Raw genomic sequence first — 14,429 nt, 5'->3', positions numbered from 1 at the left:
TAAAATGTTATACTATCGCTGTTTCATTCTTTTCAAAAACAAAACTAAACTATAAACCTGCATGTAAAGTTCTTCAAAGTTAACCTTCTCTTAAAATTAAATTGACGACGTTCGCTCTGTATTTTTCTCCCAACTAAAATAAATCTAAATGCGGAAATTGGTTCCTGAAGCATTTATTTGAAAAGTTGAAGAGGCCTTTAGTGACATTTTGGATTTGCATTTGATGCGAGTCAATAAGTTAAGATTGTTGGCATTCTTCTTCGTCTTGTTTACCCTCGCATTTCTCTTTGGTCTCATGAAACAACATAGCACGAAGACAATGACAATCAGTGCTAGTACCAACATGGGAATCTGCAAACCTGCAGTGCATACGACAAGCAGAGGCTATGGTTGCTTTTGTTTGTACACTAATATGCATCCAACGCGCACTTTGTGTAACTATATGTACAGCAGCTGAAATAAGTATTTTCACACGTCACCATTTTTCCTCATATATTTCCAAAGGTGCCAGATTTTGGGAACAACCCAAGTAATCCATACATACAAAGAAAGTAGAACAAATAAGATCAGAAATTAAGGTGTGTGGAATAATGTGATATGACACAGAGGAAAAGTATTGAACACATGGCAAAAGGGAGGTGCAAAAAGGCATGGAAAGCCAAGACAACACATCAAATCTATCAATAATCAAACAGCAATGATGAGAACAGAATTGGACTCTTTGGATGCCATAATGCATTTGGAGGAGAAATGGCACTGCACATATCACCCAAAAAACACCATACCAACAGTGAAGTTCAAACGTGGGAACATGATGGTGTGGGGCTGCTTTTCAGCAAATGGTACTGGTAAACTTTACATTATTGAAGGACAGATGAAAGGGAAAATGTACCGAGACATTCTTGACAAAAATCTGCTGTCATCTACGAGAATGATGAAAATTAAACAAGGGTGGACATTTCAGTAGGATAATGAGCCAAAACATACTGCCAAGAAAACTCCCAATTGGTTTCAAAGAAAAAAATAAAATAAAGCTGCGAGAATGACCCAGCCAATCACCTGACTTGAATCCAATTGAAAATCTATGGAAAGAAATGAAACTCAAGATCCATAAAAGAAGCCCACGGAACCTTTAAGATTTGAATACTGCTTGTGTGGAGGAATGGGCCAAAATCACACCACAGCAATGCATGTGACTAGTTTCTCCATACAGGAGGCATCTTGAAGCTGTCATTGCAAACAAAGGCTTTAGTACAAAGTATCAAATAAATACCAGTTGGCGTGTTCAATACTTTTTCCCTGTGTCATTTCACATTATTACACGCAACTTAATTTCTGATCTTATTTGTTCTACTTTCTTTGTATGTATGGATTACTCGGGTTGTTCCCAACATCTGGTGAAATTTTCAAGTTGTATTGTACAATCAGTAAAATTTTAATTTGTCGGATTTCACTCACCACCAATAGGTATACCTGTACAACCTAAAAAGATGATCATTCTGTTGTGTGATGTAATAATGTGTTAATTATTAAGCATATATTCTTCATTTGGATGTGTGATAGGGGCAAAAAGCATATATTTTTTTTAATCCTGCTTTCCTAAGATCTCATTAGATAGCGCAAGTTAAGATGTTAGTGCCTCAAGAAAGACAGCTGTTCTTGGGTGACACATGACAAAAAGTTAACGTATAGGGTGACATTTTACAAAAAGACCACATACCAGCATTCATCCATAGGACCAACAAACCAACAAAGGCCCTTGTCTCTACAACAACTTTAATGTCAAGCATCATACTTGAGCAAGCACCTCTTTGCCAAGTTGAGCATGCCGACTGTGCTGTGGTACCTTGACTTACAAGTTTAATTCTTTCCGTCACCAAGCACATAACTAAATTTGCTCAGATTTTAAATCAACATCCCCCATTGAAATGAATGACCCCAAAAAAGGACCACAAACATTTTGTAACACGTGTATTAGAAAAATAGCAGTGTTGTATAAAAACATAATAAAACATAATAAGAGTATAAAAAAATCAACCGGTTTTATAAACTGTAATTACTGTACGTTGGGACAAACTCAAAGTCACAAAATGTGTGCCTTTAAGGGTGTGCGTCTGGATGTGAGTTTCGTGCCTTCTGTAACTCCTTGCGAGTGGTTTCATTTTGTATTTGTGTTTGACTGTCACATTTAATAAATGGCTGATAGTGGATCACGACAGTTGCTCTCAGTTTTTTTTTTTGTCACTTCATTGGCACAGCACCGTAGCTCAAGTCTACTTGTACCGCAAATTTTGGCCCGCAACACACACACACACACACACACACATCAACCTTAGACAGCTTGTAACTCCAAAAACTCGTACGTTGAGGCACTCGTAGGTCAAGGTAAAATTGAATTTAAATATTTTACAAATTGATACACAAAGATGCTTTTTGTTTTTTTAAAATAGTTTACTTTAAGCTTTTCAAGGAAATACAAAGTTAGAGAACCCAAAGCCCAAAATGTGCTGTAGCTCAAACAATCTTGGTTGTAATGTTAGTTCAATATGGCTGATGATATAATTGGTACACAGTGTGTGAATTGAATCAGAATTGTAAATGATCACAAAAATAATGTCTTATTATGTGCACACACTGGAATAAATAATTTAACTTGAATAAGATGGTTGAAACACATGGCTGATGAAAATGACACCACTATGTGAGGCATCTCTCTAGTCCTCCCACTCCCTTTGCACAAGCCAAGGATGCATTGTATAACTGTCAAGGTATGGGTCAAGCAGGAAGAAATCCTCTTCCCCCACCAGGGGCCGTCCACTGAGGAGAAACTTGATGGTTGCGGGAACGACGTCTGCCTTACAGGCCAGGTAGCTTTTGAGATTGAGTTTAGGGAGTACGGCCTCAGCAAGAGAAACGGGCAGGCTCTTGGTGGTTGTGGACTGTTTGATCTCCAGAGACTTCTGTTGCAGCAATGAGCCAAAGGCCAATGTCGGCTGAGTGATCTCCTGCAACTTCGCCAGCCGATCATACGCAGTTTTAACTGACGATGTAAATCCAGTGTGTTCTGCTTTTGCATAACCCTGATAGAGCAACTTGGTGGCACTTTTTGGCAGGAGTCCACTTTCAATTACCTCCTCTACGTCACCGACCAACAGTTGGCGGATGACTGCTTTCCTCTGGAGGATGCAGGTGGCTGACATATAGGTTGTCACTCCTACATTAGACACAGAGCCAGTCACATTTTGTTGTACATTCAGGCACAGGGGAGATTTTTTTCAGATGCCATCATGCTCAGCCAAAAAGCACGTTGCCGTCAAACAGACAGTCCGGAAAGCCAAGTACCAAGGTATTTCACGCCAACATGTTAGCCATTTAAAAAGCAGGACACCTTAAGGACAAATGTTAGGGCTCCAGACCTGGAAACCAGTGTGATGGTTAAATGTGTACTAACTCAGCAACTGATCCCAAGCAGGACAAAAGTCAACACGTGCATTAAAGCTGATATGGGATTGTTTCAATAGCCATGCATCTTTCATGGAAAGCATTCTTACCTTGCTTAAAGGAGGTCAAGACAACACGGTTCTCAATAGGGCGTGGATTCCTGAAGTTGTTAACAAGAGGCACGGCAGTGACGTGATTGGCCGGGGAGGCGAGGAGGGTTGCTGTCAAGGTGTCATACTGCAAACATGAGAGAGATTGAAACATGTTAAAATTAAGTGTTCAGACGTATCAGTTCACAACCGATTTGTATCGAATTAAATTGGTAAATAAGTCAACACGATCGCACCTGAGCCTGAGAGATGGTGACAGGTTTCTTGAACACTGTCCACATTACATTTTGATAGCAAGGTGGTGCCGTCAGAGAGCCGTCGTAGCGGAAATACTCATCCAGACGCTTCGGCATCAGAGAGCTGATGTCAAAAGCAGGAATTGTTTTGGTGTTAGCTATAAATAAAAAGAGAGGTCATTCAACCTGTCTGCCACATATATACTTGCAACAAAACAAATTCTGTTGGACTCACACTTGGTTTTGATTTGACTGAGATGTGATAAAAAGTTTTCATAGCCTGGACTGGAGGCCCCAATCTGTTTTGAAAAACAAAAATAAGTTAGATGGTCAGATGAACAGGTAGTCACAGTCAATCCCAACATAAAGGTTCTAAAGATTGTCACCTCAATAAAAACACCCAATACAGCCAGACCGTCAGATTTGTCAAAAGCCATGGATACGTTGGGGTACTTTTCTGAGTTGTAGTGAACAATGTGCAGCTGTAAAAGAGGGGACAAATGGGTTATAGTGGAAAATATACATTTTCATTTTCTTCTGCTAATCCAGGCCGCAGTAGAGGCAGTCTGAGTAGGACATCAGGCCGGACATAGTCACTCCAGCATGACTACGTAGGTCTCCCGAGGTCTACCTAGCCAAGGAAGCGTCCAGGAGACATCTAAAGACCATTGAGGGTGAGGCTGTAAATGGACCACCTTTGGGCTTTGCTCTCACTTTACCCCTGAGAGACCAATACAGCAACCACATTACCGTCAAACTTATGATCCTTCCTTCCTCCCCGACTTCAGTCATCCCAACAACTAAGTGAGATCACAGTTTGATGAAGTCACATCAGGACCACACCATCCACAACTAGCAGAATTATTAGCTCCTCAGGCAACCAAACTTGACACCTCTAACACACTGGCAGTGCCTACACATTCCATCTGTAAAATCTATGAACTAGTGAGCAATTCGGTGCCTATACAATTGGAGGAGAAACATGGTTCACATCGCCAGCAGTAATTGACTCCACCAAGAAAATTCAAGCTTATTTAAAAGCTGTGGAAATGAGTCTCTACAGGGTATAATACTGGCGCCAAGCAGGTAATAAAATAAAATAAAATTAAATTAAATTAAATTTCAATCATCGCCTGCCACCGTGGGGGGATCTAGATTCAAGACCCCGACCGGACCATCCCCAAACATCCCCCGGACTCACGGCTGTGGTGTCCTTGAGCAAGACACTGATACCTCGAACAGCTCCCCCGGGCGCTTCAGCTGCCCCCTGCGCAAGTGTGTTCCACTAAGAAGTGTGTGTGTTCACTGATGGGTAAAGTTTTGTGTGCATGAATGCATGTTCATGACAATAAAGGGGATTCTTCTTCTTCTTCTAAACACAGTGGGAGGTCTCTTAGGGACAATAAAAAACATTTTTATTATTAGTTTGACAATATTCTATTTTTAGTGCGGCGCATTGTCATGGTAGTCATTTATATCAAATCAGAGAACATTTATTTATATACCGTTTTAGGGGAATCAAAGTGGACATTGAGGTTTTTTGGTTATATCCCTTCATGCCATGAGTCCAAAACAACATGTCATCAAAGAAGTGTGGTTGTGGATTCTGGAATGATTTGAAAGGACACATGGACAACTGAGTCCCTGTGTCCACTGAGAGACACAGACCTTACATGTGGCTATGCAGTCGCTGCCACGCAATCGTGTGGCGGCACAGGTAAGTAAATAAATACATAAAAATCATTTTAAAAGGGCTCAAATAATTTTGAAAAAAGTCACGTTTTAACTTTCCATACCTTTTGTGGGGCTGCCTGTAGTCAAATCCTATACAATAATGTCTATAAATGTTCCTCGCTGGGTACAAATGTCAACTGTCAGAATAAAGCTCGGAGGGCTTTACTGTAAGCGTGGACTACAGTAAGCATCAGTGCAAATACAGTATGTGTTTAAGAGGCATGCTATTGATATTACAACCAGCCTTCTGCCATCCATCCATCCATTTTCTATCCTGCTCGTCTTCATTAGTGTCGCAGGTGAGCTGGAGCCTATCCCATCTGATTTTGGGCAAGAGGCAGGAGTGATTGACAACCATTCACTTTGGACAATTTAAGAGTCTTCAGTTACCGTATTTTCACAACCATAAGGCGCGCTTAAAAGTCTTAAATTTTCTCCAAAATGGAAGGGGGGCCTTATAATGCGGCGCGCCTTATGTGTGCACCGAGCTCCAAAATTTGTAAATGTTGTGTGATGAGCGCTCCGCTTGACTGACTGGGAGCATTTCCTGCCGACACGCTGCTTATATAGAGGAAGGTTGATGTGACTGAGAACAGCATGCGGACGTAAAGGGGGAAGGGTGCGCGTGACAGAGGACGCTAAAGACATGCCCCCAGTAGGTATATAGTTCCGGTATGTGCATCGGTTTGGGTAAAGACCGCAAAAATGGCACCTACGAAGAGACACGTTTACGAAGCACAGTTTAAACTGACAGCTATCAGTTACGCGGAGGAACATGGGAATCGAGCACCCGCGAGAGAATTCAAGATGAACGAATCCATGGTTCGCAAGTGGAGGAAGCAGGAAAACGAGCTTCGCCAAGTCCAGAAGACGAAGCTGAGTTTCCGCAGAAACAATGCGAGGTGGCCCGAGTTGGAAGACCAACTCGAGCAATGGATTAATGATCAAAGAACAGTCGGGAGAAGCGTCTCTACAGTCACCATTCAACTGAGGGCGTCTTGGTGCGTTCGTTTTATGAAACGGCGTCATCTATCCATCCGGGCAAGGACTACCGTGGCACAGCAACCTCTGGCGGATTGCAAGGAAAAGATGGCCATCTTCCGCTCCTACTGCAGTAAAAAGATTGCCGCCAAATACATCCAGCCCAACCACATCACCAACATGGACGAGGTGCCGCTCACTTTCGACATCCCGGTGAACCACACTGTAGAAAAGAAGGGGACCACCGCGGTAGCGATACGCACAACGGGGCACGAGAAGTCGACTTTTACTGTTGTGCTTGGTTGCCATGGTAATGGACAGAAACTGCCACCGATGGTGATTTTTAAGAGGAAGACGCTGCCTAAAGAAAAGTTTCCAGCCGAAGTCATTGTTAAGGCCAATCAAAAGGGCTGGATGGACGATGAGAAAATGAGAGAGTGGCTGAGTGAGGTGTACGTAAAGAGACCGGATGTTTTTTTTTCCACGCGTCACCGTCCTTGTTGATCTGTGACTCCATGCGCGCGCATCTCACAGCCGCTGTGAAAAACCAAGCGCAACTCAGACTGGGAGGCAACGCCGGCAGAGTTACGCCACCATATGTGAATTGTGATTGTGGATGCTTGGGCTAAGGTATCCGCTTTGACTGTTGTCCGAGCTTTCGCGAAAGCCGGCATGTTATTGCTGAACAGCCCCCCGGCAACGAGACTGACTCTGACAAAGACGAGAGGGAACCTGGCATGTTTGATGGAGAACTTGCCCAGCTATTCATTTCGGATACAGAAGATGGGGACTTTGATGGATTTGTGGATGAGGATTGATTAAAATATAACATGAGTACATTGATAAATACTTCAATAAAGTACAACCAAACCCAGTTTTGCTCCTGCTGCCTTTTTAAAAACATTGTTTTAGCATGCATGCATGCTACCGTATGTTTTAATCTAGCGTATGCTTTACCATGCCAGCGCCCAAAAATACGGTGCGCCTTATGTATGTGTTAAATACAGAAATAGACCCCGTAACTGAGACTGCGCCTTTTAATGCGGTGCACCCTACGGTCGTGAAAATGCTGTAACTTAACATGCATGCTTTTGAAATGTGGGACTAACGTTTTTATCATTTTAGATGTTCCATCCTTGCAACAGACAGCTACAAAGTGTAGTGTGAGTAGTGTTAAGTCTTGCAAAGGCTGAATTCATCATTAGTACTGCAGTTTGGGGTCATCTGCCTGTCGAGTGTTACCCGTTACCATTCAAGACAAGAGTTGTAGCTAGACGTAGTTAGTGTGGAAGTTAGTTCCATAACGGAATGAGATGCCTTTGACTTTGTTTACCTCCGCAGCATACTGTTTACCGTTGACCATGTGCTCAGAGCCCCGAGGACTGGTTTTGGAGCCCCAGTGGATGTGGAGCTGAGCTGCAGTGTAGCGTTGAGGGAGGCCGGTGATGGACATCTTTGAGGGAAGTACTATTAGGACTGTGAACCAAATGACACAAAAGGCAGTTATTTCTTTCATTCTTCACTGTGAAGTGAATATTCATTTATGTATTCATTACTTTTGTTATCTTTATCCTATTTTATTGTATTTCTTACTGTCTTTCAGATTTTTATTATGTCCTATTGCCTTTTAGTCTTAATCTTTTAAAGTTTAAATCCACTGTCTCATGGGAGCCTCCATGCTGGGAGGTGTGTTTGGGCTACCCATGGGGATTCCATTCTGCAGTTTCCCTGTGGTCCGGTGGACAGGGGGGTACCATCTCAGTGTTCCTGGGTCATCGTGGTCTTTGCAGGCATCCTCTGTGACTGCGGGCGGCGGCATCTCTCGGTGTGGATGGCTCCCCACAGGTTTGTCTTTCCTCACCTGGATCCTCAGTGCCTTGCCATGTATATACACTATTAAACGATGTGTGCTATGTGTGTGTATATGTGTGGGTTTGCGTGTTCATCTGGATGTGTTTTGCGTTTAAATGCGAGGGTGGAAGGAGTGGGTATACTTCTTGTACTTTATACATTTTCTGTCACTTTTAATTTCTGTAAAGCACTTTGTGTTGTATTTTAATGTACGAAGGTTGCTATATAAATACATTTGATTTGAATTGATTTGAAGCATGAAGTCAAACTCTAGATTGCACTTATGAAGGCGTAGATTTCCACTGGGGTTGAGTTGGTTGCAAAAGTGTGGAAAAACGTGGCGCACTGTGTTTATTTGTCCATATGTTAATGCCATGATTCAGAGTGGATAATGTAAGACAGCGGAACCCTACCATTATTAACAGCAGCATTTTTGTTTGGGTTTGCACCAACTTATAATGCAGTTCTTGTTAGGGGTAGGAGTAGTTTTTCGGCTAACAACCAACCAGCAAAGATACTGTAAGTCCAAACATTACAGAGGCTCAAGCGACCACGGTAAATCATGGTAAATCAGTGCATGACGAATTTTAGTTTTTTTTAAATGGAATATTCTGTCAGCACATTTCAGACATGCTTAACACTGATGATGATGCGTGCCACCACTCTGGCTCATCAAGCCAGTACAAGTAGCAGTTTTGTTAACTGGTTCATTTCCTCGCATAACCCCAAATGGATCAGCAGGTTTTTGGCATAGTCGTGCTAACCAGTGCCAGTTGCTGCTGTGAAGATTAACCAGACCCTGTCCAAATGAGGCATAGCAGATGAGTAATCTTTGCTCATAATTTCCCAGAATAAATGTGGAGCTCTTTCATTTGGTCAAATGGCTGCTAAGAAAAGAAGGGCGAGAAGAGTTAAAGTGGTAGATGTCGAAACAAACGAGAGCCACCTATCATTTTCTGCTCCATTTTTGTAAGGGTCATTTATAGTGATTATGTTACACCACAATCATTTATTTATTCTACGTTGTCGTTCCCATCCTAAAGGAGGTGTAATGTTGGTGCACCTTACCTACATTGAACTGGGTCGAGAGCAAGGTTTTGCCAACAGCGTCAGGGTGCAAAATGGTAAGGCATACAATTTCTTTGGATTCATGTTTGTTTCAGTAAATCCATGTACTCTGTGTTTTGTATCCTTTTTTTTATGTACAATATATGTTGATGTTTTTGCAACACGTGGTATATTTCAGTGGGTCGTGGGGAGGATCCAAATTTAATTTCTAATTTTGGTCTTCAGCTGAAAAGGCTTGGGAAAACCTCCCTCGGGAGACTAAACTATGCCTCAACATGCATTTCAAAAGGCGTGAAATACTCACCTGAGTGTCCATTATTTTTCAGAGTAAGAGTGCCTTGACCGGTCAGATCATAGTTCTCAAGCACAATTGGATGTAAAGATGCGTCAAAGATGAGCCTCCCTGTCTTGAAGTCTACTGGAGACTGCATAGGTCCAGCACAGTATGGGTAGTGTTGAAGCCATTGGCTTTCTCCATCTGAGCATGTAAATAAAATCAGTGTAAGTCCATCCAAGCATCCATCCATCCATCCATCCATCCATTTTCTGAGCCCCTTCTCCTCACTAGGGTCGCGGGCGTGCTGGAGCCTATCCCAGCTATCATCGGGCAGGAGGCGGAGTACACCCGGAACTGGTTGCCAGCCAATCGCAGGGCACATACAAACAAACAACCACTCGCACTCACATTCACACCTACGGGCAATTTAGAGTGGTCAATTAACCTACCATGCATGTTTTTGGGATGTGCGAGGAAACCGGAGTGCCCGGAGAAAAACCGCGCAGGCACGGGGAGAACATGCAAACTCCACACAGGCGGGGCGGGGATTGAACCCCGGTCCTCAGAACTGTGAGGCAGACACTCCAACCAGTCGTCCACCATGCCGCCCCATCCAAGCATTCTTTCTTAATTTTTCTACACTGCTAGGCCTAACCCAGCTGACTTTAGCTAGGGGTAAATCACAGGGTGATACTGAATGATGCAATGAGTTGGAACTAATCCCTACCAGCTGCAGTGTTGTGGTTCAGTTATGTGAACCACAACACTACATATGAGCCAAAAACATTTCCAATAAACAAGCTGGAGAAAAGTATTTCAACCAAAGTTTAATTTGAGTCCAAGCTTAGAAGGCTCTCTTCAAATCGCTGTGTTTTGTAATACATTATTTCAATTAATTAATTGCATTGGGGGGTGGGGGGGGGGGCTTCATGTAACTGAAAAGCCACCAATTTTGGCAAGCGTGTATCCTGGTGAAATGTATGTATTTTAGAAGTTCCTCAACACGACTCTCTCCGCCCCAAAATTCGATCAGTTGCGCCCCCTGCAGAGTAAAAAAATAATAATCGGAACAGAATTTAGTAGATACTGTATGTCTATCAAAACACAACATACCAAAAAGTCTCAAGACTCAATGTCTGAAATTGAACAGAGGCAGCCATTTTGGGTGAAATCCAGGGCTCGTACTTTGACAAACGCATACATACAATACAATAAACAAACAAATACTACAAGGGATTTCGGCCACGCTGAATTCCAAAGCTTTCTTTGCTTACGCCATCTAAGTGGACAGAACGTCTGACTTGACAGCTAGCGTGAGGACCAGGCATTCGGGCTGGCGTGGCTGCTTAAGAACATCACTTTGTCAGCTATGAGTGTGCGTGCACATCACGGAGGAAAGTTGGAAGAGTGAGGGAAAAAAAGTCTTGACGTGACAGCCAGCATGTGAACTGGAGCCTCAGACTGCGTAGCTGCTTTAGAGCGCCTTGTTGTCACGGCATGGAATAACCCTGCGACGATGTGTTTTCGTGGCTCAAACTTGTAGTTATGTGTAGCTAAAAGATTGATGCTAGACGAAGTAGCATCCATTTTTCCAGGTTGTAGAAGTGGTATTTGTTTGACAGGTAAGCAGGGCGTGATTTCAGCACATTCAGTGGACACGTCCACACCGTTTGAGAGAGGAAAGGAGGGCTTGACCTTTCACAATTTTGAAGCCTCCGTTTAAATACTAAAAATAAATGAATTTCTTTCATCATTTACATTTGGCAGGGTTGTTAACAACATCCCTCTCTGTGGTGTGTTAAATTTACAAGACATTAATTTGCACTTTACAGGGACTTCAATACAGTATATTCTAAGCTAATTACCACTGGCAGTGACACACTGCAGTGCTTATGGCTCTGGCTTAAAAAGAGATTGGGCAAAGATACCTCATAATGTTGAACAGATGATAGCCTACTAAATGTTGTGTCTCGAAACAAAGCGGAATAATATTATTGTCTGAATGTGAAGAAGCTTCGTTCAACATGTAGTTTCCAGTCAAGCTATTTGTTCCAGATTGCTGATTGTTGAATTCATCCCCCAAAATTAAAGCTCTCCGTATGCCATTTTAGGAATGACTGATGCAACATGAAGTGATGCACCCATCCTGACAACTTGACTGATGTGAATCCTTATTCAGTTTGGGCTTATTTACTGAACTTACTTCTCTTCCACAATTGCATAGTTGCTGTTTTAATGATACTGCCTATCTTATGATGAGGCCCCTGGAGCTGTTCTACAAAATGACATCATCAACCAATATTTGCAGTGAGAAAGAGAACAATTATTGACATCTTTGTCTTGGATCTCAAGGTTTGATTGGGGGTGGTCTGTGAGTCAGCTGTGTCCTTGTCAAGTGGCCTCTGGCTGGCCAGGCTCTTAACCACTAGGTTGACCCTCTGGATGATTTGAACCTAACTGAGGGTGAACTATACCACGCTGTGTTTCATTTTTTTCTGCCAGAGGGTTTTACAAGTGCGCATGGCGACATGACTCAGTGAATCATCAAGATAGTTTTACAGAGCTTTATTTAAATGTCTTGATTGTTCCTATTCGCATGTATAACAACTGCAGATTTGTGATGAGTAGCTACTGCACAAAGCCTCGTCCGCTCTTATCAATGCCAAACCACTGCTATGATTAAAACAGGGACAATCAGACCTCCTAATTATAGGATTCCTCTCATTTGCACATGCATGACAGTGTGGAAAAGTATTTGAGTAAAGAGCTGTTTTAGACAATACCATACAAAGGACTATTTTTTTTAAATAAATGAACCAAACATTCATCCAGGAAAAATATTTAGAGTGAAGTTCAAACTCAGTAACTTAATGCAACATTGCATGCATATGGTTATCAGTTACACGTAATTTATGCCCCACGATTTTACCCCATTATTTCTGTGACGTAAAAAAAAAAAGAATCCCCAGGGTTCCTTAATAAATGTATACAGGTACAGCTTAATAAATTGCAATCATGTCAAAAGCTTAATTATGTAAATTATGTAGAATATTATGTAACAAACAATCAAGAAACAATGAAAATTATTTTTACTGTAGAAATTAGGTAGGGAAAACGTGTTTAATTAATTAATATACTGTATGAGTACTGAAATAAATGAACTTTTCTACCATATTATTGTTTTATTTTAGATGTACCTGTAGTTATTATAACTTAAACATGTAAGAGTACAATTTGTGAGGAATAATGTGTTGAAATTATTTCACAAGCACAATGAAGAGAATGTGAGAAAAGTATCATCAAACTTACTGGAGTAGCCCCATTTGGCTCCTGAAACAGACACATAGTTTCCACTGTAAATTAATATGCAATTAGGAGAACTCGGTTCCACTTTTTAAAGATTGAAAAGTCATTCGAAATCCAAACCACCTGCAATTAAGCATTCATTGAGAAGTAATAATAAAATAACGCTGTTTGATCCTGAAATCATCTTACCGTACGCCACAATCACTCGCAGTAATATAGCGATGAGTGTGTGGCTCAAACGCAGCATCTTGGTGTTCTCTGACTGATGTGGATCGGTTTGTGCAGCAAACCACAAGCCTCCACATCGCTTTTAAGCGCACGTTGTCTCTCATTGTAGCCTCCATTGACGTCACAGTCATAACAACACCAGCCTCCTGTGTCCTCTTGTCAACACACTCTGTGACAAGTCCACTGGTTCCACAGGATTTTTGTCAAGTGCCTCTGGCCCAGTGTGTACTTGCAGGAGTGTGTATTTACAGTTTGACACCACAGGGCTCTATCTTTCTATGGTCACTCAACACCATCTTTTTCTTCTTTATGGACAGGCATGATGTAAAGCATGCACAGATAGTCTTCTGACCTTGTGAAAACATTTTTGAAAAATTAAAAAACGACAACGTTATGAAAAGGATGCCCGTCCATATTGGTTTCCAGAAACCGTTAAAAGAGCTGTAATATTCATCCTTGGCTAGTAGTTGCCAACGTCACTTTATAAAGAAACAAGATATACATGCACACAAACTCATTGACACACTTCAGAATGCATGTATGGGTTTAGAATTTGATATTCAGATTATTTTTTTCATTTTGTACATGATAACACACATTCAAATTTTAATTTAAGATCAGGTTTCAGACTTCAAAATGCCATTATTACTGTAAAGAAAGAGCAACATCTGCTTTCAATTAAATGCATCATCCAGATGACTCAATTTTATTTAAGATTTCATGCACGAAAGCAGTGGTGCACATGTAGATTTTTAACATCTTAACCGATTTGTGAAAGAGACCCCAGTAACTATGGGGGGGGAATCACCATGTGTTTTCTTACTGATTTTATAGTATGGGGGGGGGGGGGCACACACAACTGTCCCAGGGCCCTGAGCATTTAGGAGCCCAAAGACCCCTTCACCCCCCACCATCCCTCCCCGACAAATAACATCTGGAAGGAAAATTCTGTGCGTACCCCCCACCCCCGTCATTCCATCCGTGCACACATAATAATTTGCCATCGGAAATATTGAACATTTATGATTGTCGGCCCCTACCGTTTTCCAAACAGCAAGAGGAGGAACAATCAATCCGAACACTCCCGACACCAAAGGATAATTGCTCAGGACACTCTTTTAGAGGCGTGATCCGATAAGCAGGCCTTTGCTTACTTTGATCGCAAAGGAGGGGAGATTCTCAAATTTGGTCAATTGT

At 41.9% G+C, this 14,429-nt stretch overlaps 1 protein-coding gene across 1 annotated transcript; it reads right to left on the bottom strand.

Annotated features, from left to right (window-relative positions):
- Positions 1-144: 144 nt before the first annotated feature.
- On the bottom strand, positions 145-13,268 carry ca12 (carbonic anhydrase XII). The gene is made up of 10 exons (XM_061676480.1): positions 13,194-13,268; positions 13,008-13,028; positions 9,726-9,899; positions 7,836-7,978; positions 4,174-4,269; positions 4,023-4,086; positions 3,788-3,945; positions 3,552-3,678; positions 903-923; positions 145-362 (listed from the first exon to the last, which is right to left on the bottom strand). The coding sequence occupies exons 1-10, from the start codon at positions 13,249-13,251 to the stop codon at positions 145-147; spliced, it is 1,080 nt and encodes a 359-aa protein (XP_061532464.1). The 5' UTR covers positions 13,252-13,268.
- Positions 13,269-14,429: the final 1,161 nt, after the last annotated feature.

Source organism: Phycodurus eques, chromosome 5, assembly GCF_024500275.1.
Source record: "Phycodurus eques isolate BA_2022a chromosome 5, UOR_Pequ_1.1, whole genome shotgun sequence".
Lineage (NCBI taxonomy): Eukaryota > Metazoa > Chordata > Actinopteri > Syngnathiformes > Syngnathidae > Phycodurus > Phycodurus eques.
This window is presented reverse-complemented; position numbering and strand designations above follow the sequence as displayed.